Source organism: Suillus fuscotomentosus (genome assembly GCF_016647785.1).
Source record: "Suillus fuscotomentosus strain FC203 chromosome Unknown F5891scaffold_159, whole genome shotgun sequence".
Classification (NCBI taxonomy): Eukaryota; Fungi; Basidiomycota; class Agaricomycetes; order Boletales; family Suillaceae; genus Suillus; species Suillus fuscotomentosus.
In genome coordinates this window covers 23,783-50,781 of record NW_024539671.1, presented here as the reverse complement: position 1 = coordinate 50,781, position 26,999 = coordinate 23,783, and the positions used below count along the sequence as shown (strand labels likewise).

Genomic DNA, 26,999 nt, shown 5'->3' with positions numbered 1-26,999 from the left:
TTGCCCACATATTCAATACTACCTTTCAAGAACATTCTCTTTATCAGATCACACCATACTTCTCAACTGCCAGTATTACAATTCCTTTTCTCTCTCTGATTGGACACATAGTATCGATATGCATAGATTAGATATGAGACACCATTAGATTTAGGATATTTTCCCCCAATTTGCCTAAATGTCATATCACAAACATGTGTAAAATTTGATATCCAATACTACTGCAGTACAGATTCCATCACCAATGTAAAATATTTCTGTGGATATGATACCAATCTGTCCTGCAGACAGATTCCGTCCTGCAGACAGATTCCGTCCTGCCTCAGGTGTAAAGTACTACAGCACAGGCTCTCACCCCTAGTTAGTAGCAAACATCCGATAGTGTCACTGTTACTAATAAGTAATGTTTATGGTGACACAGGGGGGAAAATCCCATGTCCCAAAATGGGATGAGGTTCGCGCATCACATGAGTCATGTGGCGTGACCTCGCCCGATATGGTGCGCCCAGGCGTAAATTTCGTGAGCTAAGTTCTATTTATGATCCTATCTACCCCTATTAACAGTTCAACAGGCCCCGTGGCCCCCCTTCCTTGATCCTGATATCATACACTGTCGCACCTATGAAAAGATAGGTTACAATTGCAGGACTGAATTTCAGTTACTTCCGAGTCAGACTTCAGAATGATGGTATCTTGGCACACATACTATTGTTACATTTGTACTGTATTACATGGTGTAGTTTAATTCCAGAAATGAATGGACTATATTCCGATGCTGGTTGAAGAAAAAATTGACAATGCATACATGGTAAAGTACATCAAGCTTGTGTCTGCAAGATTAACGGTGGGTAAAGGTAACAGATCTCATATGGTATATGCGGTAAGTATTGTACACATTCTATTTTATTCCATCAGTTCTACCAAACACATCTCATCGAAACGTAGAGTTACAGTAATTGTAGGGGTGATACTAATATCAGCAAGATTGCTTTGATGCTACATTTCGTGACGGTTCCGACCAGCCCACGATGAGCCCTGGCCAGAATAAGACACTTCTGATTCTTCTTACGTGGAAGGGCAGGGCTCAGATACATGGCAGGAATGTGATAGTGTTTCATTTTTGCGCCCGCATTGTTGGATGTGCAGTATGCTGCAATGCATCCCTCCGGTGCAGGTCCATTCTCGCCACAGAACGGGTCAGGACAAGGCATAGATACAAATCGCTTGGACAGCGATGCATCAAAGATCGGTGAGACCTTTAACATTGCGTGATGGTTGAAAAACGTCGAAAAAAACTCCTTGGTCATCAACCAAGCTAGCGGGCCTGTAATAGAATAAGAAAAGCCTGCAGTGGCTCCTTTGGGCACTCACTGCTGTCTGAGAGTTTCTCTGCTCCGACGTCAATATTGTCTTGAGTATCGAGTTTATCAACAGTCCATGGGTCGGATGTTGATGTGTTTGGATTAACGCTCAATGAAGGATCTTGAGTCACATCAGCATCATCCAAGCTTGCAGACCAGGTGGACCACACACCAGATGACGAGGGAATGGGTTCCATGATGGAAGTCGAGGAGCTGGAGGGGATTTTTTCGAAAGGTGGTGTGGTGCTCTGACATGGTGGTGCCAAGTACAATTTTTTCCGCATGACGCAGAACGAAATCAACTCCAGGCCTTCAAGCATCGCCCCGTTTAGCCGCATTCCATACCTAAAGTCACAAATATTTGAATCACTGTAGAAATAGAAATATGAGTGCTACTCACTTGGTAACAACATCGCAAAGTTTGACTGTGATACGCTTCTGCCCATGAATAGCGACAGTGCAAGCCTCGACGCCAAGACTATAGAGTGTGGCTCGATAGCCCTTATGGCCACCTCCAATGATGAAAACTTCTTGACCAATATCCTTCTTGAAAGAGTCCAAGGCGGTGTTGCGCACTTTCATAACGAATCCAATTGGAACATTGATCTATCATAATGTCAGATATGCTTCAGTAAAGATGATGATACTTACCAGCATGTGATCACCATCGCACAGCACGGACAAGTGAGCATTTGGAAAGTCTACGCTTTGCACAACGCCTTCGCTTCATACTCGGGCCCACGGACGACAGTCACAATGTCTCCAGGTCTGACGTCATAACCCCTTTCCTTCGTGTATTGAATTGTTGCAGTCAGGTCCGTCCGCTGAACTATTGCTATGGGAACTGAGAGACTTGACAATCCACCACTGGACTCGATGCTTTCCATACTCAAAATATCCCGGAACCATAGTTTGTTGTCCCCCTTAGCAAGCCAGTCCACGACTCCGCGCTTCCCCATGTGCTCACCGTCCAAGACTTCTATGAAATCTCCTATTTGAATGGAGTCCAACTCGGAAGGTTCGAAATCTTGCTGCATTGGGAACTGTGAGTGCACCGTGTGGTTCAACGGACATTGATCTAAGTAGTACTTAGACACTTCCACCTGTGCACTAAGTGTTAGATGGTTGAAATAAAATTATACCAGAGATATACCTGCTCGTTGGTGGCATGTTGACAAAGGTGAAACATGTCACCGCATATTTGAATGATATGGCCTTCCAAGCCCAAGTATGAACCAGCCACCACTCTTACAGTATCGCTGACTCGAAAGATCTGTTCGATGTCTTTGAGTCGAACTTCCATCTCCTTGAGACGCCCATCAAAAGCCAATTGCATACTTAGGGTCCCCAAAGTATGATCAGTTGAGACGACCTGACCAAGCTCTCCACGAAGAGAGCCTTTGACGACTCTCACCCAATCGCCCACGCGCAGGAACTGCAGCGAAAACATGACCACAGTTTCGTTCAAAAACGGTTGATTCCATCCGGTGTCCAGGTGTAGCCGAATGTCATCGACATGAGGGGATGTGACGAGTTCTAGTCTGTCGTGGTGAAAGTTCTTGAGCAGCAGGCCCATGTAGTAGCTTTCTCCCTTGTATTTCCATTCCACAACTTCGTCATCGCAAATGATGTCGGAAACACTCTTCTGGTTCGGAAGGAGAGATCGCTGGATAAGCGCTCGAGATCCTGAAGGCATGGAATAGGGGAAATTGCGCGCAACAATTGAGACTGTGACCAGACCATTCGGCAGTTGCTCGAAAACTTGTGCGATGTCGCCCCTGTACTTACTGCCCTTGATCCTCACCCATGCTTGTTGAGGAAACTCGGACTGCGTGCGTTCTTCCATGGCAATACGGGAGTACTCTTTCACAGCGAGATAAAGAGATAGGGGCAAGGACTTTGCAATCGTCACGGGGCTATCCGCCACCACGTAAAGCTGTCCTGCTGACCAGGCTGACACGATCATGGGAAATTCCTTCCTCCGAAGGTGGTCAGCAACATATTGAGTGGTAGTCCCTATGACACAATGAGTGATATATACGTCTTTTTTGAAAAATAAACAGAACAAAAAACCCACTTTGAACATGAAGTAAATACATCCTGCTTTCGGGACTTCTGTAGGCGAGATTGTCTTCAGATGAGCTGGGCAAATGTTGTTCAAACCGAGTCGCCATGTCGTCAAAGGTTGCTGCCAACCTCCGTTTCACCGACATTCCTGGCAAACTTGTGACTATTGGCGACTGCATAGAAGGTCTGTCCCAATCTTCTCCATCATACTCCTCTTCCTCCTCTTCATCATCACCAACATCGGCCTTATCAGCGATGAACTTAGAAGCAGCCTGAATTTATCGTTCAATTTATAAATGTTTCAGCCAGGACATTCACATACTTTGGATAACTTGTGCGATTTTTGAGCACGTGAACTTGACGAGTAGCCGTTCCTCCTCGATGCAGGGATAGAAACGGAAGACTTTTCTGGTGGATTGGGTATGTGAGTTTTCCACAGCTTGGTGAAGTTTTCTAAGGATTTGGCGTTATCTTCATCACCGGAGAAGAGCAGGCGTCGAGGCTCTGCCCATTCATCTGCTAAGTATCAGTTGCCGAGGTACGCTATGTGCGCGTCGTCTACCTCGGATAGAGACATTGATGTGGTGAGGAATTTGGCAAGGATTTCCTATGCACCGTTATTGTACAGTGCCGGTGGTACTGCCTGGTTTGCTGTATCATACTCATGAATAACTCAAATATTAACTATACCGAAGATGACTTACCTTGGACATCAATCGAGCAGTGACGCTTTGAGGGTGGTTCATCGCCACCAGATCCAGCGCGTTTGGACATTCTAGTATAAGGTATGTCAACTTAGAGTTACAGCAAACTTGAACGTTAACATGACATACTGTTACTGGTGATAGTCTATGTTATTTGTATATACGAACTATCGTGCTAATACTAAGTGTGTTCGAGGTTGTGATAGGAAAAAGAGAACCTGTTAATGCGCAAGGTCGGTATATATAGTGAATCACTATTTGGATTAGCTAATACTTACAGACGGTGGTATGAATTAATCGTGGTCAGTTGTGGTTGTGGATCATGACGCTGCATTGTCTTATGTCACGGTGGTCACCCGACATTGTGGACCGGTGGGCATAGGCATCAACTATTGTGAGGTGCGCACAGACCACAAATACTACCCTACAAAATCACATTCAAGCTAAGTGTAAAGTAGGTACATATACTACTTAACCCTAATTATTACTATGTTGGCAGATGGAAAGAAGACAATTGGTACGCACACACAGTACATAAAGTGAATGATTCAATATTCAGACCCAGCCAGCAATTCCCGATCCACCGTATATTCGAATTCATTGTTGCGGGCATTGCCGGCTGAGTTTGAATAAATAGTCATTCACTATATCAGGGCGTTCCTTGCTTGAACTTAACTCTTTTTCCCCAATGTCCGTCTCAACATAATGGAATGTGTTATCCCTTACTATATTGTCATAATTGTATTGCCTTAAGCCTCACTCTACTACATCTTCAATTATTTAAATTACTTTATTATATGTTCATACATTGTAGATGTTGTCGTCCTTAAGTCGACATTTACTTTGCCCTTGAGATCTAATGTTCAGGCACTGATATCAATCATAGTTCGTATATTGTAGTGAATAGAGTGTGGTATACAGGCTCGGCACCTAGCCCCTGAGATCATCACCCATTTGACATAGAAATCATAAGTGTATCCTTCGTTATGCAACCCAATTTTGATTTTGACATAGATATCACATACGTCCGTGCAGGTGTGCCCTTGTAGATCACAGCGACGCTCTCAGTTCTGAGCCTTCCTCCTCCCAACCGAAGAGTTCTGGACAGAAGGCAGGAGAAGCCGCACCTTCTGGAATCTGACCTAGGTTGGGCACAACAACGGAATCAGGCATGCAATGCTCGAGGTTATCGGCACGGTAGTAATCTTCCAGCCATTTACGCCTGTATGTCCCCACCCGTTCCGAAAGGTAAGTAATGTGAATTTCCATGTTCTCTAGTTGTTCCTTGACACGGCGCAGCTCAGATTCTAATCTGCTTATGGATTCTTCGTCAGTACCTAGGCCATGTTTTTCAGACCCACCATACGGTTTCACAATTCAATTGTGAAATCTCACCTATTGTCTGAGTTTCTGAATCAATCAATCTTTTTTTTCCTCCAAGGAGTTGCCTGTAGTAATGTTGGTTTTAAGTTGTTTTCTATAATGCTTCATTACTCACTCAATTCCACGCAGCCCATCTCCCTCTGTGTTTTGCAGTGTATGCAGCGGAGAAAATTGGAACCTCGAGGTAACTTCATGGGTTTGCATCTCGTGTACATACTGAAAAGCTTACTTTAGTGTGATATCGCTTCCAACATGGACACATTGTCGCAAATTCTCTTGAAGGGGTGAACTGGGCATTGGAGGAGGTTCAAAAGCTGCAATAGCAGTTGCAGTTCTATAAATATATCTTTATCACAATGATGGCGCGTGAAGTTGCACCATCCTCTTTTTTATGTACTTCGAAGGCTCGTTTAAGCCCTGTCATTTGCCATAGATTACGACATCTATGGCGCTCGGATGGCAAGGGTTTTGTTTGAAAAAAAACAGGATGGCGAGGTTAATATATACATATTGATGGCATATATGTTTGGGTATATAAAGGCCCTCGTTCACTGCTGATTTTCAGAGCCAACCTACCTTCAATTCATGAGTGGTGACAAGAACAATCCTTCTCCCGGAAATTCTACGCGTAAGTGTAGTGCTTCGGCCCTACACATGGGCCCGCGTAAAAAGGCGCAAGTATTCTTTTAAGCGGTAACCCACTGACATACTGACTCAATCTTCATCAGCAATTCATCAAATTCCCTGGTACTTCACGGCCGACACTTTGGTCGGACTGTATTTGCCTTTTGTAATTTCCCTGCTCTTCTGACTGCCGGTATACTATGACTTGAAGAATTACAGGACACCCTCATCAAGGATTATCCAGCAGAGTGAGTTCAATTTGATCTTTATCTGTTACAAGGACATCAATTTTTTTAATGTAGTGTCCAATGCGAACATAGGGTGTTTGTAGAATTAATAGATTCCTATCCTGGTCTTTTAGCTCGTCTAACGGACGGCGAGGAGGAGGATATTATTCACGTGGGAGAATTAGTAAGTTTTCATTCTACAATATCTTCGTACTCATCGTTTGCAGCTAGGTAAAGGAGCATCTGGTGCGCGAGGTGACGATACCAAGACCCTTAAATCTGCTGTCCTGGAATGGCTTATGCCCAGAGGACAGCCACTTATACCACCCCTCTCCCGGAATATCAAATTGGACCGTGGGTTCAATCATGAAGTTACCAGTAGGTTGCTCTGCCCCGCCGGCCTTGACTGGTCAGACGTAGAGTAAGTATTTCCACCATTATATCAATTGTCTATTATAACGCTCCTCAGAACCAAACAGAGTTTGAAGAGCAGTGAAACTGCAGTTAGCGGTGACCAATGGCCCATGTTCTTATACTCTGGGTACCACTATGATCCCGATGATCCATGGAAGGGCTTACTCAGGAGCGAGATACTAACTTTTGTAAGCTCGTTTCAAATCACTGATAAATTTCTTACTTCGAGCGATATAGGGGTTCAAACATGTTTTTACGTCTCCAAGCTCAGTGGATAAGGAGCCCAAGGCTACGCGCTCTGGCAACGCTTACCTGCATGGTATGAAATCTGTCACTAAAGGCTCTCTAGCTTATGTTGCTACACAGGTACGCAAATTAATTGTGCATGCCTTCTGCGGCTGATTTTATCTTCAGATTTGGTTTGCCTTAAGTTCATCATCAGTATTTTCCCGTACCGACACGGTCACGGACTCGGAAAATTTTTATCATAGCATTCTCGATTTACTAGAGGATCCTGACGAAATTGAGGAGGTTAATGACCTGATGACATGGTGGACACGGTTCGTAATGCACCTTTTCACCTCTAAGCTGTCTAAATTTACACCTTTCATAGTTGAGTATTTCCTAATTCTTCTTCCTCTCAGCACAGTATCAGCAAAAACAGCGCGCTGGCCAAGATTCGGGAAAAACGTGCTGCCTTGCGAGAACTAGCCACTGCCGAGATCAATTAGTTATTTACTGTTTTGTAACTGTATTATTTTGTAATGTAATTGATGTATACTTGCTATGTGACTAAAACACCCCTGAATTAATGCAGTAAGAAAACTGAGCATTAGAAGCCTTCTTCATGAGATTTTCTGGCATCAGAAGCTCCCCCTGTAACAGTAGACATGCTTGACAGAAAATCCTCAGCTTGATAGCCTAATGTAAGACAATAGCATGTCCTGGCACACTGTGAGTGATTACAGAACCTGCCACTGGAAGTCACCCATGTAACAGTAGTTGTGCCTAATATAAGATCAACAATTTGTTATAGCATGATAACACAATATCATGTGCTGGCACACTGTCAGTGATTGTAAAGCCAGACATAATGGATAGATAATCAGCACCTTGCTGCGATATGATAGCCTGGTGCCATATACTGACATCTTGATAAGGTATCATAAGTCAAGATCGTGGCCTAACACTTTGTCATCAGCGGTGGCTTCTAACATCACAGCCCGCCCCTATAATGGCAGACATGCTTTATATGACACGATAATCTAATATCGCTCCAGGGCACACTGTCATCAATGGTGGCTTCTGCAATCAGAAGCTGCCTATCCAAAGCCAGACATATCTGGCTGAAAACTGGCATCTTGATAAGGTATCATAAGTCAAGATCATAGCCTAACACTTTGTTAGGTCAATATCATTGTCAAGCACACTGTTGATGATTACATGTTCTGCCATTGGAAGCTAGCCATGCAATAATAGACACATCTTCCAACAATACACCAGTTGTTACGCACTCAAATAGATCTGTTATGCGGAGCCCTAAGAGGGGCGTCGTCCGCTAACATTCGTGACGTAACCGGAAGGGTCCGGTGTAGCAACTGAGACTGGCGACGATGAGTCGGCAGATATCAGAGACGCGTGTGTCATGTGACTTCTAAGACGGATGTCTTCAAAGTCACTGACGTTCTCAAAGTAAGGACAGTCTTGTCCGAACGATGAGATAGTCGATCGAGGTAGACTTAGGCGCAATGAGCACCTAAGAAAAGATACTAGAGACTGAAGCTGAGGGGGCTTCAGAGGGAAGTATGTTCGAGGGAAGATTGAGTAGATTCAAGTTAGGGAATCTAGTACAGGGTGACCGACTACTTATACTAAGTGGAAAGGGTTAAGGGCAAGGCTACCGTACTGTAGGTAAGGGCAAAGGGGAAACGGAAAGGGTATAGGTACGCTGGTAGCAGAGCCTGATTAGTGATGTGAGGTCGAATGCAGAATGAGACCGAGAAACGTTGGAATGAGCCAACAGTAAATGATACAATGCGTAGCACGCATGAGTCAGAGGAAAGATAAGACAAGATAAGGAAAGCCACATTGGTGGCACGAGTCATAGCCCGAAGGCATGTGCGCACGTTGGTGCGATAGGAGGGGGATGAGGGACGGGAACGGTCCCGAGGATCCGGTCAACGGATAGTCGGTAGAGAAGTGCAAGCCGAAGGCATACAAGGGCGAGGACGAAGGGGAAAAATGATAGGGGGGCCATGTAGCCGATGTTACTTGTAACACCAGTGTGCTAGTAAATCACAATTTTGTACCATAGGTCTGTCAATATTGTGGCTTTGGGAGATTTCACCAACGTAAGCTGCCTATCTATTGATTTGTCATATGATCTACAATTGTGATATATATTTTCAATATTATACATTAAATAAAGCTAGCTAAATCTTTGTCAAACTCAAGTCGATTACCTGATGATACTGGCCTGTATATCCCGGATAGGATATCTCAAACTGAAAAACCCACCAGCAATTATGAAGAAGACACGCTCGATAAAGAGCATTGTGCTTAGTGTCGTATTTATACGACGTGTGAGATATGTACCCAGTCATTGATCCCAAGTTTCCGTCTTGATTGATGTCTTTTTAGGCAAGTTAGTGAGGCTTGGAGAGAAGCAAGTTCAAACAAACAAGCGATTTCCACCGCACTACAAGAAGTCCATCATCAAAGAGTCATTGCAGTTACCTCGTAGCCCTCAGACTAGTAATGGGGTGGCTCGGCTATGGCTGGTTCAGCTTCGGCTTTTATTGGTTATGCGGCAGTTCGGTTAGCAGTAGGTAGGCTCACTTGATTCTTCAGCTCGGTTCACCTCAGTTAGCTGCATGAACCAACTTCAAGCCCATTATGTGTGAAAGGCAGCTTGAGCCGGCTTGAACCAGTTGAACCAGGCTCCAACCAACTGTGCGCGCAATGCCGCAACCTCTTCTGTCGTTTGAAACTCGTTTCTGTCTAATAACTCTTCGAATATCTTACTGTACAATGAACAAGGTCCCAATTCGGGTCGATGGCAGGTTTAGGTTGGGAGACATCTTAGGATCTGGCTCGTATGGTATGTAAGATGTTGTTTACATGTACAATTTATATGTTGAAATTGAATTTAACATGTACTAGGCATTGTGTATCGTGCACGGAACATTATAAATGATGATGACCTTGCCATCAAACCTGAGCCTCTCATCAACAATGCATCCTCTTTAGAGCATGAATATCGTATTTTGAAACATCTTGAAGGAGGAGCTGGGATTCCGCGCGCTGTGTGGTTCGGTAGAGAGGCAACATTTCATGCTCTAGTTCTCGATCTCCTCGGGCCATCACTGCATGACCTTTTTATCACGCACAATCGAAAATTCAGCCTTCATACTGTCCTGAATTTCGGAGACCAACTAGTAAGTTGTGTTTATGGTGTCCTGGCACTGGCAGATGCTAATATGTTTCCCAGCTCTCATCTCTAGAGCACATTCACTCACACAACTACATTCACAGCGATATAAAACCGCAAAATGTCCTTGTTGGTCGTGGAGACTTAGAGCAAACCATTTTTATGGTCGATTTTGGTGTCACGAAAGAGTACTGGAACACTACCGCCCAAGCCCATATGCCATTTTGCCATGGTGGACATCTTACTGGCACTCCCGCATTCGCTTCGATCAATAACCACCTAGGAGTTGTGCCTGGTCGTCGTGACGATCTCAAATCACTTATATACATGTTGATTTACTTCTTGCACGGCTCCCTTCCATGGTTCACTAGTGACCATGAGAAGCTTCCCACTTCTTCTATACTGGCACGCAAGGTGGACACCACCATTGAAGATTTATGTCTTGGAATTCCTCCTGAGATCACCACTATGCTGATTTATTTGTGCAATCTCGCATTCTCCGAGGATCCCGACTACGATTATCTTAGATCATTGCTCCACAATGTTTGTGCCATGACACCCGCACCAGCTACATGCTCGCTGGATCTCAGTCAGTCCGATCATTTCATTACACATCCTCCTCCATCCCCGAAAGAGCACTCAGTGGCCAAGGAGGTGCCTCTGTGTCAACCAAAGACAACGCCTCTTTGCAGATCAACTCGTCGTGTGTGAGTAGTTCGTGTTCATTCTTTACACGCTCATTAACTCGAGCCTTCAAGTTTATGCCCACATAATGGTTGCCCCATGCCTGTAACTGCTTCCAAGATACCACAGCATAAAAAGACCTAGTTGTTAAAGTAACATGACATGAACCCCCAGCTACAGATATGCCCTCTGCCACCTTGCACGGCAACGACACAATACCTGGACCTTTAGGTCTTGATGACTAGTTGATAATCAAAGAAGAGAAGCCCGGAAGATGCCAGCTTAGATAAGCGGTCTGGACCGCTTACATGATATATGACGACATAGGTCTAGAAGACCTATTTATGTTATCAAGATAGAAGGCAAGCCTCATGATTGCCTCATGCACTGATAGAAGGACGACCACATGTCCTTATCATAGATAGAAGCCTGCCTCATGCATGGTATCTCTGACTCAATAGATAAGCACTTAGAACCCAGCTTCAAGCTGAGCTTAGATATGATAGAGTAGCCTTATATAAGGTCGATAGATTAAAGTAGATGTTCCTTACTTTAATCTTACTGGGTTTTACCTTGAACTCCTTGTCTTGCTAAAGCTACTTGCTTGACATCCGACTCGCACCTTCAGGAGGACTTGAGACCCCTTCTGCCTGTAAACCGCTATCATTGCTCACCTCCGCCAGTGTACGCAACTCTTACTTGTCTGTAGGAGCTGACCTTGGACTCTCAGCACGAGGTATCACTGTCATGATCGTCGCTGTTAGATTATCCCAGTCCGCACACGACCACCGTCGTAACACTAGTTACATACTATATCATTCAATCTTTCACTCTTTTTGGTACCTGAGACATGAGCAAATATTTTATGTAGATGAGTTTGTGTACAGGGAACATGTATTCTAGTAACAGGCTGGAACATTTGATCGTGCAGAACCCATTCACATCCACCTCATGTGTGCGCTCCACCTCTTACTTTAATTCATGGAAAAAAATGTTCGAACATGTCATGTGGCATGTTGATATGAACATGAGGTCCATAAATCCCACTCCTTGTATTAGGGCCCATCAGGTCACATGGCCATGCGCACAAGGTGAGTGTTTCCTCGTTCCTTTCTTGTGCCTTCTTTGTTTACTAAGTTTACCCTTCTCTAGTTCTATTCTAGCCTTATCAGACCCACCTGACCAGTCACCAGCGTCTTATTTTTGCCAGCAAGAACCTCAAAGATGGTGTCCCCTCCCCTGCCGCTTATATTGTGCGTATCTCAATCCTTATCTCCCAGTCATGCTCACCTTCTTGGCCACCATCACAAAACATGCAGAGACACTTTCCATAATGGAACATTCAATACCTTGGCATGATCTTGCCTGATCTTTTTGCCACCATTCCCCACGATGAGTCTTTGCCTCCTCTCTCATCCTCCCCGGCACTGACTATCCCTCAGGGACATGGTTTTTTTTACAAATTTGCTTATTTCTGTCAGTTGAAATGTGAAGGTCACTGAGGGATCTATTAGGTACTAGGTAGTAGGTACTCATTACATGACACAGTTTTGTATTCTACTCTACTAATGTATGACCTTCCCGCATTGCATATTGCATGCCCTTGAATGTCCAATGTCATGCCAAGTATTACTCAGCTGCCGTCAACCGTGTGTTTTTCGAGCTTTACCGAAGTTCTGATTTTGATTCCTACCATCATCTTGTCTTTACTAACTTCATCTGAAAATTGGCTGCATGATCGCTGACTTGACTCATTATGACTCACTTGGAGCCAAAATTGAATGCACAACAACTTTGAGGTAATAATGATAGCTGTTTATTCACTGGGATCTCTAATCTCTAATCTACTCTACTAGGCTACATTCAAAAACTACAGCATGCCGCATGGGAGATCTTGTGCCAACAGACTGTCAATTCAATCAGCTAATGGGGAGATTACAGTTCGGGTTCGTACTTCCATTTGATCTATCCAACCGATATTACTTATCATAAACCCGGCACAGTCAGAAGGCATGCATGACTCATGAATCATGATTGCATGAGGCTCGAAGATCGGAAACCTCCGTTTTCTATTCCTTGAATGATGTATGTACAGGTATGGTACTTCCAACTCACATTTCAAAAACTCCTAGCGGCTAATTCATTCTTTTGGAATAGCTTTCCAGGCGCATATCCAGGGCACTGCATGTTAGGCAACATTTTGGGGTTGTTTGATGCCCAGGACCCCATGAGCCTTGAGGCTCTAGCCGCATCTCACTTCGCTAATCTACAGCAGTTGACATACCCTATGATTGTTGAGACTTGAGAGATGATTACATGTATGCGGACCATTCTTTGGCCTTTACAATCAGGTGAGTCAGTACTTCACTGCTGCATTTTCTGGGACTCACAGAACAACTATTTATATAGAACAGTAATTCGCTCACTGGATTCGCAACATTTATGACCATGCCACCTTGACGACGTGCTCTCAACACACCCCAGACTCCATCCCCTGCCACTGTAGCTCCCCCCGTAAACACACCCCAGACTTTATCCCCTGTTGCTGCAGCTCCCCCCACTGCACCCACCCTCTCTGCAGCTCCCCCCACTGCATCCACCCTCACTGCAACTCTTCAGAATCCTCGCAGAAATCGATGGCCCGCCACAAGGCTTCGAGGCAGTACAGCTCGCAGGGCTGGTCCAAGCCGCGCGGCGGACAATGGCGAGTTCATCAATCTTGACATTGTTGACGATGTCAATGAAGAAGAGGACAGCAACCTGCTCACCCCGGTAGAAGCAGTCCACACAGTCCCAAGCCCACTTCAAACACAGGCAGGTACCGATGTAGGGATTCATTTCTGGTTGGGCTTGTAGAGACTGTTTTACCTTACCTTATGTTGGCACTTTTGTAGCTTACATAATCAAGCAATCTTTTCACCAGTTACCAGTATGAGTCTGAGTGCTCAGTAGTTTTCTATGATATTTCCTCTCCTCTGAGCCTTGAGCCTGGTCCAGAAACCCTTTAGGGTCGAATAGCAGCTAGGTTCTGCAAGACCCAACATATTGTTCAGACTCACCATCAGAATTGTTGTACCTTCACCGATTTGACTCGATCCAATCTGTTAGCCACAGGACGTCGAACAAAACAGGTAGCATCGGAGGTGCACCATTTTTTCACCAAAGACACAATGTCAGGGCAGCACATATGTACACCCTGTGTGTAAGTATTATCTCTGAGTCTTTTTATTTTTCTCTTTCTCATGTTGTTCGCCAGGGACATACAGACAGAAGAAGATCCATCACACGTTATTGCCAAATACAGCTTGTTGACTACCACGGGCACTCTTCGCAGTCACCTGCTCAAAATTCACCTGCATGTTTACATAACCGCCCTCGAGCAACACAATCTTAAAGTTGGGGTGAAAGAAGTTCGAGATCTTCTTGATATAGGGTGGACTCTTGCACAGATAGGTCAAGAGCTTGACCAGAACCCAGACAAACTTCTTGAGTCATTTGGTTCTCCCCCCGGTGGTGGGTGTCTTGGTTCACAACTCATGATAGGGGTGTCAGCACTTGCAGATGAGATACTGGATTTTACCATCGAGGAGATGCATAGGCAACTCATAAAATTCATTGTGGTCGATGACCAGGTGAGTACTTATTTACTCTATATAATGTTTATTGATTGTCTTTAGGCAATGAATGTAATAGAATGCCCTGAGTTCCGTCAGTTACTTCTACTTCTGCGGAAAGATCTATGGGAGTGCAACATTCCTCACCAGACGAAGCTACGTGAGTTAATAGTCGAAACATGGTATCAATATTTCGATGTTTTAAAGCAAGATCTGGCCGTAAGTGTATGACTGTTTTATCTTGCAAGTTATCTTATGTTCTCCCAGAAAGCAGAAGGAAAGATATTGTTTACCTCTGACCTCTGGTAAGACGAGTCCCGACGTCCATTCATCGCATTGACGGCTCACTGGATTGCCCTACATGCATCAAAGCTCGTTCTCAAGGCCGGCCTTCTAGCTTTTAGCTATATTCCTGGTTCTCATGATGGGGCATCGCTCGCTGTAGTCATATTAGGGCTCCTTGATCGTGCGGAAGTGACAGATAAGGTTAGTGATTGACCCCACCCATGTAACATATTCTGACTGAGTCTAGATCGGTCATTTTACTTTAGATAATGCATCAAATAACCAGACTGCCATGGTCAAGCTTTCTCATCTGCTGTCAGCATGTGGCATCGAGTTTGATCCCATCGATCGCAAAATCCCATGTTTCCCACATATAATCAACATATGCATTCAACACATCATCACTGCTTACCATTCCGTAGATTTTTAAACAGTGCCTACCAAGTGGCTAGCTTGTGGTACCACCGTCAAAAAGGAGGGGTATTTGGAAGCCTTGAAACTCAAACCTGTCAAGCGGGGTAAGAATCTTGTGCGTGTGATCCGCGCATCGGGCCAGTGATGCGAAGCCTTCCGGAATGCTATCTCGATTGGCAACCAGAGAAATTTCTTTCCAGGAGGAAAGCTTCCAGTCCTCGAACTTCTATGCGATGAACCTACTCGATGGGATTCGACGTATGTCATACTCAATCGTCTCCGAACGCTTCGCCCAGTAAAACTTTGTCTCACATAACATTCATTGCAAACTCACAGTGCCCCAGGCTATTGATTGCTACCTTGCGACTCAAACTAGCTTATCCGAACACGGGTTGAGTCCGATGGAGTGGATGGTCTTGCAAGACCTTGAAGTGATTTTAGAGGTCAGTGTTGATGTCGCTGAAGCCCACGATGTGTTTTAATTTATGTCAGGCACCCCATGCTTGCCAACAATCAATGTCCAGCGAAAGTATGCCTATGCTAAGCGGCGCAGTCTCTGCCTTAGAACGTCTGATGGAGCAGTGGGAAGGGGTGGCCCAGATCGCCACGCACTGTGCGCCCATGATTAATATAGGCTTAGCCTGGGCGGAGAAGTATGGTCACAAGATGAGTCAGACGAATGTGTATGCCATTGTGATGTGTGAGTTCAGTCTTGATACAATTTCATTTCTCACGATCTTTTTGTATAGTCGTTGACCCTAGCTTGCGTTTATCATGGATTGATGGTCATTGGGGCGAAGAATGTGCTTGTATTGCCAGGGACTCTATCAAGCGACTGGTACGTCTACCTTGACTCAAACGGTGCATATTTAACCTAACGTGTCCTACAGCTGCAGGAGAAGAGAACCAGCTCTACTCAACATCCACCAGTAGAATTGCCTGCTCACCGACCACGCACTGCAACCTTAGGTGCACAAATTTATGGTATTCTAGACATTGACTTGCTGCCACATCAGCATCTTGGTGTTCAAACAGTCAACGAGGAATTTAACGCATATAGTACATCTCATGTCAGCCCTCAAGGAACTGACCTGCTCGCATTTTGGAACGTGCATTTTTTTGTTGAGTCACTCACTTCTATTCCTTAGTGATTGCATGTCGACCAGAGCTCAAAAACCCTCTTTCCCACCATCTACAACCTCACAATAGATTATCTCCCGATCCAAGCCTCCGCTGTTCCCTGCGAACACATTTTTTCATCAAGCAGCGAGACGTGTACCAAAAAGTGTAATCGCCTCAGCCCTGCTATGGTAGAGATCCTCCAGATGCTTAAATTTTTGCTGAAGAAAGAATGACTCGACTTTACAAAAGGATGGTCAGCATCAGAGCAGGAAATGGAGTATTATACTCAAATACATGCACGCTGGAGTCAGATGACACGTGGCAGCATGCATCTTTGTTGTCTGCAAGAAGTACCGGCAGCAGTCGCGATTCTGAGCATGATGCTCTTCTGAAAGCTATAGCAGCAGAAGAATGTGATGATGTTCCTGATATTCCTGCTCTCTATTACTGATGTTTTTCCTACCTCCTTCACAATCTCACCACTATCACATCATGTACCACTACCTAGTTTTCACTTGCACTATATCTGTCATTATATTGATTTTAATCGTTGATTTCCTTCTCCCTCAGGTTTCCTAACTCTAATATTGGTCCTATGAGTGAAGGTTAGTGCGAGAATCAGGCCAGCGAGATTGCTAACACAACTTTTTTTCAACTAACACTTTACTTCTTCAGTGTATTTCGAAGCGAGGCATCCTTTGAGACATACTACCTGCCATCAATCCCCTATGAGCATGTTGTAAATTCGCCTGTATCCACTCTCAAGTTTGGGTAGGAATCCTCTTTTTTTTTCTGCAGGAAATATCTGAACGATATGTGCGCATTTGTTACTGAAGACACTGGCATACAGACCTTGAGTGGAGGTTTAGAAGCAGTAAGTTCTGGCGACACATCTGACCAACGTACAATATGAGACTTCAGGTATGTACTTTGACCGAGTGTTTTTTGTTTTTGTTTTCTGCTTACAATTGAATTATAGTGGTTTGCAAGCATTCATCGATGGCAAACAGACCAAGGTATGTACTTTGACCGAGTGTTTTTTGTTTTTGTTTTCTGCTTACAATTGAATTATAGTGGTTTGCAAGCATTCATCGATGGCAAACAGACCAAGGTATGTACTTTGACCGAGTGTTTTTTGTTTTTGTTTTCTGCTTATGATCGAATTATAGCGGTTTGCAAACATTCATTGATGGCAAACAGACCAAGGTATGTACTTCGACTGAGTGTTTTTTGTTTTTATTTTCTGCTTACAATTGAATTATAGTGCTACCCTCAAGACACGTTGGACCCGATTTTCCAAAGGTAACATTCGTATCTACTCATACAGGATAGCTACTGACTACTTCACCTGAACAGAAGATCACTCAACGCTATTTCGCCTCCTCCCGCACCTTGCGACCCCAGATCCTCAAGATCCAATGTCTCCACTTTGGCTTCCATTTCGACTTTGAGCTCGACGGCCCTTCAGCTCGATCTGCCTCCCTCCTCGATGCACATCGGCGCCCTTTCCTCTCCTGCTCTCTCATCTTTCGATCTTCCTCCCTCCTCATTGATGTGCAGTGGTGCTCAAATTCCCTCTTCTGCGCGTCCATCTTTCGTGCACGCTCAAAGCTGCAACAAATCTAATTTGTTTTAGCGTTTGATCGAATGTTAGATAGAATACGTACATCTTTGTGAGGGCCCATTGCTTCAAATGTATGTTTAGATTTTCGTTGCGATTCGGACGATCAACTCGAAGGCTGAAGCTACAGCTTCCATTTTCGGCGCTTGATCTTAATGTATTTTTAGTTTTAGTTTTAAATATATTATATTATATTAATAGTTGGCTTTGAACTGGATCCAAGCCGCAGCTGCGGCTACTTCAACCGGGCCGGGCTGTAAATTACGTAATCCATAACTCATTGTTTGGCTCAGCTATCGACGGCTCTAGCCACGGCTAAACCCGGCAACAAGCCGGAGCTGTGGCAACACTACCTCAGACTATCAATGTTCGCTTGAAAAATATTGTACAGTTTGCATCAGAAATTCAGTGTAAGTACATCTCATATCGCCAATCTATCCAGCCACTAAATCATACTTTCGATATCCTAGACTCTTCAATGATCTCTTTGTCCAGTCTGAAAATTTGTAAGTCAATTCGGATTTTATTTATTTTGAAAACAGCTTACCTGTAAGTACTTAATGCGCGCGAGCCCCGAGGCCTAGGATATACTCCAGCTCGGTCATCTCCATTTCGAACATCCAGCGCTCCCTTGCCACCCATAGGACCATCATCGCCCATATGTCATCTGGCCAGACCGGTGGTAACGGATAGGGAGGGAGCAGCAATCCTGGATAATAAACTTTCTGGCGCACGCGACCTCGCGCAGCAGCCCAAACAATGTACATTGATTCCTAAACGATGTCCCTATGGTAGCTTCAAAATGAATAAATCACTTACCTGTTGCCTTTCCATCAACGTGAAACTGACCTCCCGAGGCCTCAGTGCATGTTGGAGAAGGTATCGAGGAATCTGTTGGTTATCAATTAGTATTGGTGAGTAGCCAATGTCAGAACATCATCGATGCACCTCATGATTGTGATTTCTGGCTCCATTAGCGTTGTTGTTAACATTCATAGTAGTACTAGAGAGAGTTTGTATATGAAAGATTGAATCGAATGCGAATGAATACATACTTTTGTTGTGGAATGATTCAGACTCTGCCTCAAAGTCTAGGGGACACGTCTGGGCAAAGTCTGGAACACGTCTAGGTGTGTTTTGCCGGCAGGTTCCGGGTTATCTGTTCTGACATCACCACATATCAGTAGGTGCAATTAACGACGAGTCCAGTTGATGACATCTGCAGAATGGCACCTGGAATATTTGGCAGCGGTGGAGCTGCAGTTGATGATATGTTGTCTGTGGGCACAGCGGGCAACGTGGCGGGGAGAAGATGATGAGTCTGTGACTTGTCTGTATAGACCTCATGCAGACTGACCAAATCCCACACTTTCTGCATACGAGATGGGTTAGCGAACAAGTCCCTCAAGCAGAAGGTATAGTCCTCCATAGCATGGAAGAAAGAGGAAAGATCATTTGGGTCTGGCGCGGCGAACATTGTGAGTGCCACGTTCTCCACAACCTTCTGCCCCTGGTCTGACAGGACACAGGTGTATTGTTTCCCTGAAGACCCATTCTCATCCCTACAAGTGTATCATTCAACTCTGATACACCTCTGTATCCACCACTCACATTTCCACCACGGCTGTAGCAGTCAACTACGCTATGATGAGGACTTTTTCGACCACTCCTGAATACTATGTGATTTACGACGCCGGTGTATCTTTGACACGTGTCACCGTGATTTCGTTTGCTGCAACTGGTGAGCCCAAGACGAAGGCGTCATACATGCATTTCAATGTTCTGAGCATTGGGCATGATCGAAATACGCGCGACAAATTTATGTCAAAGCACCGCCAGGATATCCAAAAGGATAGGCGCACTATAGCTCAACTTTGGAAGGAGGCTGGATGCGTCAATGCTATCCTCAGTGCTAACTCAGATGCGACGTCGGCAGTAAGCAAGCTGGCTAAATATAATATGTAGTCTTGATACTCACAGTTTTCAGGTGGAGAGTGTTGCATTTGACATTGACTTCAAGACTAAGGTTGCTTGCTCGGAATTTGAGGACATCTGTAATGACCTTCATCCACGCTTTGCGAGACCCACCTATGATGCACTTGCGAATGCTGACCTTTCATTGGTATGCGTGCCCGTGGCTTGTCTTGCAAATATTGTCTGACACACTTACAGGCAAATATCTCATTCGTTATCTTGAAAGGTGGAAATTCATGCACACCCATGGTCAAGTGCGGCTGTTGGCAAGTGAGCATTGCATATCTTTTTGTTTTTGGACCATCGGAGTTTACATTTATTAGTGATCGCATTGCACTCAATGTCAATGCTGATGAATCCGCTATGCTTGGCGCAGCACTTTATGGAGCTTCCCTCTTTCATCAATTCAAGACCAAGGACATTTGTGTAACTGATGTCCTCATGCATGACATCCAGGTGTCGTACCTCGTGTCTAATTCAGGCATGTGAACGATTCACATGACAGTCTTACCTGCTAGGTCGAGGCGTGGTGCAAAAAAGGCTCTTAATGTTCAAGCGTAAAGATGATTTTTCAGTGATACTGAACTATCCCAATGAAGTCATGTCGTGTGTGTTCCCTACATACAAATGTTCATATTTTATTAACTTTGTTCCTAGTGGTTTCCTGCGAGATCCTCGAGGCAAAGAATGTTGGCATTTGCGAGGCCATTGATAATCTTACTGAGCACGGCACAGTTGATCCGGTGATCAAGGCTACTGTCGTGCTTTCTGAATCCGGCTTTGTGTCTGTCGGAGATGCCATAGTCTATGGCAAGATTAAAGATGATTCCATCACTGGTACGTATCTCCACTTTTTCCTGTTCTTAATTATGAAGCTCAACCAGAAATGCCCTTCATGAAATACTCTCAATCATTTCCTGTGTGAGGTGATATGCAATCTTCCAAGTGAGGGGGATCTCGAATGATATCTCTGAGGATGACGGAACACTGTAGGACGACGATCAGCTTTTAGACGATCAGCTTTTACATCCTGTATATAGTACTTATGGGCACGATTCTGATCAATCTAGCAGGAGGGTATTCAATTGTGTTTCCCGTCTTTGCTGTTGCGGTGAACTTCTGAAGTATCAAAAAGACCTTGCTTGGATTAAAGAGAAAATCCCCGCAATGTTGTGAAGACCAGCTGCCATGCCTTCATTGAGAACTGCTCTAAATTTGTTGACCAGTGCGAAAGTCATTTTGCATTGAGAATTTTATATTGTGTTCCAGTAGCAATATTATGCATATTACATATGTATCCTTTGTCAGGTAATGCAAAACACACACGACGGAAAACGCAGATGCTTGACAAATTAGGAACAATTGCCCACCATTCACTTTTATGCCGTAATTGTACAAGGTCATAACATTGTCACAGACTCCAACATTAATATATATTTGATGTTCACTGCTAGCGCTACTTTCCATGATAAAGTCATAAATAGGTTTATCATTGAAGAATTAATTTACAGTAGGTGAACATGTTTAACGACTTGGATACAATTCCTCCATAGTCCCTTGCTGGTGGGGATGTCCCAATGTCCCAATGTTGTCACCAATTCCTCAGTGTAGCATAGATTTGCATTCATCCATACATATGTACTAGCAAGTCAAAATTATTGGTGTATAAATAGATATATTTGGCAGAAGCAGAATTATATATTTCTATAGTCACCATGGCTACAATATTGTGAACTCATGAATTCACTGATGTAATTACAGGAAGCAGCCACTATCATCCCCCTCGAGTACTCTGCCTTTCCCCCGATTCACAAGAACCGCTGGAAGAATTGGCAGTGCATCGAGTGTGCCGTGGACTACTACCTGAAATCTCCAATGGCTGTCGCAGTGGAAAAAGGAGTGACAGAGATTTCTCGTCAAGGCTACGAGGGAGAAGAAGATTCTTAAGCTCACCCTTGAAAATTGCTTGTGTATGCTCCTTGCCTCATCAGTAAACCAGTGAAACTAAGATATGACTATATATTGCAGTTTTTTCCAAGGGCAATGCTTCTTTCCTGTATATTACAATATAAAGTAATATCTAGCAATATAAAGCATTGTAATCAGGCCAGGCCCAGAGGCATATATTACTTTACATCACTTTATATTGCTTTATATTGTTTTATAACGTCATGTCTAGGAAAGAGCATTTCGGCTAGGAATATCTGAGTCTCACCAGTTTACTGATGCCTCATGGTGAAGTCGAAGTTTACCAACAGCCTGCAGCAAAGGACTTGACAAAACAGAAGTAGATGGTACTTCGAGCCAAGGTCCCTTGTTTACTGTTTAGTTTGAATTATTGACATTACATTTCTTTTACATAAAAACGTTTACATACACTTGAGTCACGAAAAATAGAAAGTCCTGACTCATCAGAAGGTCACTGAAACCGCCCTTTCCGCCGGAGACTGCCGGAAATTCGGATTCCCAGATTTTCTGCCAGCTTTGCCGCCGTTCTTGCCGCTACTAGTGCGTGCCGGACTTTCTGCGCCAGAGGAGCGGTTTCAGGGATGTTCTCCGACTCATGGAATGTACGGTATTTCAATTCAGCACCACAGTTTCTACGCTGCAGCAAAGTCACTGCTCGCAGACTCGAAGGGCTATTACAACACCCTACGCATACAACAGTTACTTCAAGTTTGTCCGGTTTATTCACTATATCCACGAGAATGCATAGCCGCATACTAGGCCACCCAGAGGATTTTCACCGCACTGGCAGGAAGTAGCAGAGATGATCTCGCCCATACCATGCACTCAGCATTCAGCACTACACCCCGTTTGGACTTTTTTCGAAATGGCTGGATCCAAGGCATGCAGTCAGGAATATCTTTCAAATTAGTGAGTCTTGGCTTGTACCGCAAGTTTTCATGCTCACTGTATCCTTGCCAAAGCATACTATTTCGTGCGTTCCAGGCGCAGGGTGATGTACTTCATCACTTACATCACGACCGTTGACGCTATACGATCTCAATGTGATTTCGATATTGTCGAAAGACACCAGAGAGCTCGCTATGAACTGAGAAGGAGCCAGCCTGAACGACATTACTCATCACAGTAGGCACAAGGACGGGAAGAGTTGAAGGAGGGCCCAGTTCAACGGTGGCGCACGGTACCGGATGCTACTGCATGCACTGGCAACTCTTGAAGTTACAAGAAGTCATGTCCATTCTTCTCAGGAGTCTGTATTGAAGGATTCTTGGGGCGGACAGCAATACACACGCCAGCCCCCCGAATCTAAGTGTACGTTGTCTGGTACATCTTCCCTGTTACTTGACAATATATGCGTCAATTTATACTGTACGTTGGACCGTTGGACAGTCGGACTCGCTCGGGGACTTGTATCAAACCTGCCCCAAGCTATACACAGGCTCCTGCAGCCCGCTACATGGGCCTTTCCCTCAGTACTAACGAGTGTGGTCGACGTTTGAGTTCGGCCAGTGTGCGCGGGGGTTACTGTCAACCTTCAATTCATACCCGAACATCTTCTGGGGGGACTTCAAACGTGCAGACCCTGTCAAGCACCACGGGATGTCACTCATTCCAGAGGGGGCCCCATACCCTGACTTGCTCTTGGCTCTTGTTGGCTCTCATACGTCTCAAGGATCAATCATCTGGCAGACCTTGGGGGGTCGAGCTCACCCCCATCTACAGAGGTTTCCGATATCACTACTTTTCAGCCAGACGGGTAGGGAAGTGGGATATTCTGTCATTTCCGCCATATTCTGATTGTTCATTATAGTTTATATATTTATCAACGTCCTCATGATTCGGCGTCGTTTATTGTGTAATCCTTGTGCTTTATCGTATGAACAATTGAACAGTTGCAACTTCGTGTCTGTGCGAGGGTATCGTCAGTTGCCTAACGCAGGGAGATAGACAAGAAATAGACGCTGTGTGTAGCTGTTTTGTCACAAGCCACAGGAACATTTACTTTGTGTTCGTTCACTGTCATATCTCACCACAATCTCGTTCTGTACGACAGTGCAAATTTCACGATAAACCAAATTCAGGACGCACATCAAGATCTCCCAATGGCAACCATCGATTCCCAGAACCTCAGAGAAATATTTGTGCGCTTCCGAGTTCTAATCTTAGGGAGAGCAAACGCAGGCAAAACAACCATCCTTCAGAAGGTCTGCAATACCATGGATCGCCCAGAGATTTACGATACCAAAGGAAAGAAGGTGCGAGTGAGGATCTATATCATGCACAGGATATCATTTATCAATTGTGGGTAGATCGATGCTGCCGTCGTAGAATCCTCGATCAAGGTGTGTGCACTATTTGCCCTGAGGGAATACATGTGCTGATAGACGCTCAGCGTGGAACTCACGAAATCGCAAATGAAATGGTCTTTAAAAGCAATCCCGGTTTCGTCTTTCACGACTCGTGCGGTTTCGAAGCAGGTTCTGAAGAAGAAATCGAGAAGATGAAGAAATTTATCTCCGACCGCGTACACGCGACGAAATTGGAGGAGAGAATTCATGCTATCTGGCAAGTAAGTTTCTTCTTACGTTCCACACTTATTGATTGCCATCAGGTATTGTATTCCGATGGACGACCATTGTCGAACATTCCAGCGGTCGGAAGAGAAGTTCTTCTTGGAGTGCGACACCGGGCATGGTGAGCTTGCAACATCGTTATCACTTGCCGTGCTTGGACTAAATGATCGATCTTCAGTTCCCGTGGTCGTGGTGTTCACCAAGTTCGAAGCTCTGCGTCCAGTTGTGTATGGTGAAATCAAGAAGCAACTACAAGGGGTATCGGGCGAAGAACGCTCAAAGAGGATTGCCGAGGGCGTCGAGGAACTGTTCACTAAGACAAATGTCTTGGATCGGTTGTGCAACCCTAAAAACCGGGCTCGTCCCAAGTCCTATGTGCGCTTGCAGAGTAAGTGGTTCAGATTGACTCGTCCCATGTCAAAGCTGATATCAGTCACTGTCATAGATATGAACAGACCAAATACAAACTGTAACATTCTACTGGAACATACCACTATCGCATTGGACAATAAAGAATTGCAGTTGTGCTTGATTTCGACACAACAATCAAACATGGAGCTTTGTATCAAATGTGCTATCGCGTGAGTCGCAGAGTTGCAAGTCATGTATTTTTGTTTCAACATCATCTAGAGAACTTGTTTATTCTGCACGTTGGGGATTCAACTTTGTACTCGATCCGATTGACATGGCTAAGTGGTTTCCACATCTCAAAGTAAGACAGAGATTGATTCAATCTGACAACGCTTTGGTAATGGTACTCACGGATGGTAAATATCGACATGCTGAAGCTGTAGACATTCTGATATATTTTCCTTATTGTAGTTGTCCATTGATAACAGCTGGTAAGATTGTGGTTTATGAAGCTCGAACAGCATGGACAATGCTGATGATGCCTTGTTGCTACTCGCTTGTTGACAGGCTGTAAGTGCCTCTATGATTTTTAGTCCTCGACCCATGCTCATGATCGCAATACCTTGCTGCTGCTCGCTTGTTGACAGTGGGTAAGTGCCTTTATGGTTTCTAGTCCTCAACCCATGTTCATGATCGCCATACCTTGCTGCTCACCTGTTGACAGTGGGTAAGTGCCTTGATACTCTCTAGTCCTCGACGCATGCTCATGATACCATACCTTACTACTGCTCGACTGTTGACAGATGGTCAGTGCCTTGATGGTTTCTAGTCCTCGGCATGTACTCATGATCCCCTTGCTGCTGCTCGCCTGTCGACAGAACGTAAGTGCCTTGATGGTTTCTAGTCCTCGACCCATGCTCATATCCCATGCCTTACTGCTGCTCGCCTGTTGATAGTTTGTAAGCATTTTGATGATTTCTAATCCTCGACCCATGCTCATGATCATCATACCTTGCTACTGCTTGCTTGTCGACAGAAAGTAAGTACCTTGATGGTCTCTGGTCCTCGCCCCGTGCTTATGATCCCCATTCCTTGCTGCTGCTCGCCTGTTGACAGGATGCAAGTGCCTTGATGCTTTCTAGTCCTTGACCCATACTCATGATCTCCTGTTTCTTGCCTGTTGACAGGACGTACGTGTCTTGATGGTTTCTAGTCCATGACCTGTGCTCATAATCTCCTCGCTGCTGTTCGTCTGTTGACAGTATGCAAGTGCCTTGATGCTTTCTAGTCCTCGACTCATGCTCATGGTCCCTATGCCTTACTACTGCTCGCCCGTTGACAGATTGTAAGTAACCTTATGGTTTCTAATCCTGAGCCCATGCTTATGATCTCCATGCCTTGTTGCCATTCGCCTGTTGACAGTGGGCAAGTGCCTTGACAGTCTCTAGTCCTCAACCTATGCTCATGATGCTATACCTTGCTGTTGCTCGCCTGTTGACAGAGCGTGAGTGCCTTGATCGTATTCCATCTGTGACCCATATGGACAAGTCTCAAATCTTACTGTTGTTTTTGCAGGTGGTAAGTGTCTTGATCATATTTTGTATTGAAATGACACTGAACAGTATAATGATGTTTAACTCATTTTCATAGCCTAATGTAAGCATCTTCTATTCTGACGAGTCGAATCATCATGACTCATATAATGCATAGTTCGTTGAGCATCCGTCTTTGATAGCTTGTTTTCCATGTTCACTCACCTTGCATATTCTCTTGTCCCGTGCAGAATGTGAGTCATTTCAGCACCTCGTAGTGTATATATTGTGTTAACCATATTGACCGGCTCTTTCACTCTATAGCGTGTGAGCATGTTTCAATCGCTAAGAATTTTAGCCTTATAATCCCTTGTGTTCGTGATATGTTCGCAGAATGTATGTTAATCACATCCTGTCTAGATATGATAGTACTCCACTGACCAAGACTCTTGATTAGCTCGTACGTCCTGGATGGCACATCTTCACCATTACATGATACTCATCTTGTTCCAACTTCTGACAGTTTGTAAGTTACCCGGGCACAGTGGTCATTTTGTACAGTCTGGTGGTTGATTATTCACAATTGTCATGGTCAATCAAATAGAAAGTGCGTCTCTATTATTAATCAGATGTCAGGAAGTTTACAACCTC

At 44.5% G+C, this 26,999-nt stretch overlaps 7 protein-coding genes across 7 annotated transcripts; 4 read left to right on the top strand and 3 right to left on the bottom strand.

The window, feature by feature from the left end:
- Positions 1-947: 947 nt before the first annotated feature.
- F5891DRAFT_1198655 (uncharacterized protein) lies at positions 948-4,202 on the bottom strand (the record flags this gene model as incomplete). Its single annotated transcript, XM_041368654.1, has 10 exons — positions 948-1,324; positions 1,372-1,482; positions 1,534-1,706; positions 1,762-1,967; positions 2,108-2,464; positions 2,515-3,377; positions 3,439-3,700; positions 3,751-3,944; positions 4,044-4,079; positions 4,133-4,202. The coding sequence occupies 10 exons, from the start codon at positions 4,200-4,202 to the stop codon at positions 948-950; spliced, it is 2,649 nt and encodes an 882-aa protein (XP_041217451.1).
- Positions 4,203-5,182: 980 nt separating this feature from the next.
- Positions 5,183-5,812, bottom strand: F5891DRAFT_987419 (uncharacterized protein; the record flags this gene model as incomplete). Its single annotated transcript, XM_041377903.1, has 4 exons — positions 5,183-5,469; positions 5,528-5,580; positions 5,631-5,693; positions 5,745-5,812. 4 exons carry the CDS (start codon positions 5,810-5,812, stop codon positions 5,183-5,185), a joined length of 471 nt encoding a protein of 156 aa, XP_041217450.1.
- Positions 5,813-6,100: 288 nt separating this feature from the next.
- F5891DRAFT_987418 (uncharacterized protein) lies at positions 6,101-7,511 on the top strand (the record flags this gene model as incomplete). The annotated part of the gene is made up of 9 exons (XM_041377902.1): positions 6,101-6,143; positions 6,244-6,305; positions 6,359-6,387; positions 6,442-6,550; positions 6,594-6,787; positions 6,836-6,968; positions 7,018-7,146; positions 7,195-7,340; positions 7,430-7,511. 9 exons carry the CDS (start codon positions 6,101-6,103, stop codon positions 7,509-7,511), a joined length of 927 nt encoding a protein of 308 aa, XP_041217449.1.
- Positions 7,512-9,810: 2,299 nt separating this feature from the next.
- On the top strand, positions 9,811-11,125 carry F5891DRAFT_987417 (casein kinase; the record flags this gene model as incomplete). The annotated part of the gene is made up of 5 exons (XM_041377901.1): positions 9,811-9,880; positions 9,943-10,217; positions 10,271-10,753; positions 10,801-10,917; positions 11,075-11,125. The coding sequence occupies 5 exons, from the start codon at positions 9,811-9,813 to the stop codon at positions 11,123-11,125; spliced, it is 996 nt and encodes a 331-aa protein (XP_041217448.1).
- Positions 11,126-18,507: 7,382 nt separating this feature from the next.
- On the bottom strand, positions 18,508-18,946 carry F5891DRAFT_1198650 (uncharacterized protein; the record flags this gene model as incomplete). The annotated part of the gene is made up of 3 exons (XM_041368653.1): positions 18,508-18,723; positions 18,770-18,841; positions 18,899-18,946. The coding sequence occupies 3 exons, from the start codon at positions 18,944-18,946 to the stop codon at positions 18,508-18,510; spliced, it is 336 nt and encodes a 111-aa protein (XP_041217447.1).
- Positions 18,947-19,597: 651 nt separating this feature from the next.
- F5891DRAFT_1214806 (uncharacterized protein) lies at positions 19,598-21,871 on the top strand (the record flags this gene model as incomplete). The annotated part of the gene is made up of 6 exons (XM_041369287.1): positions 19,598-19,885; positions 19,938-20,072; positions 20,123-20,380; positions 20,430-20,532; positions 20,582-20,761; positions 21,693-21,871. The coding sequence occupies 6 exons, from the start codon at positions 19,598-19,600 to the stop codon at positions 21,869-21,871; spliced, it is 1,143 nt and encodes a 380-aa protein (XP_041217446.1).
- Positions 21,872-23,994: 2,123 nt separating this feature from the next.
- Positions 23,995-25,050, top strand: F5891DRAFT_1131843 (GTP-binding protein; the record flags this gene model as incomplete). The annotated part of the gene is made up of 6 exons (XM_041364703.1): positions 23,995-24,147; positions 24,202-24,234; positions 24,285-24,457; positions 24,504-24,586; positions 24,644-24,853; positions 24,911-25,050. 6 exons carry the CDS (start codon positions 23,995-23,997, stop codon positions 25,048-25,050), a joined length of 792 nt encoding a protein of 263 aa, XP_041217445.1.
- Positions 25,051-26,999: the final 1,949 nt, after the last annotated feature.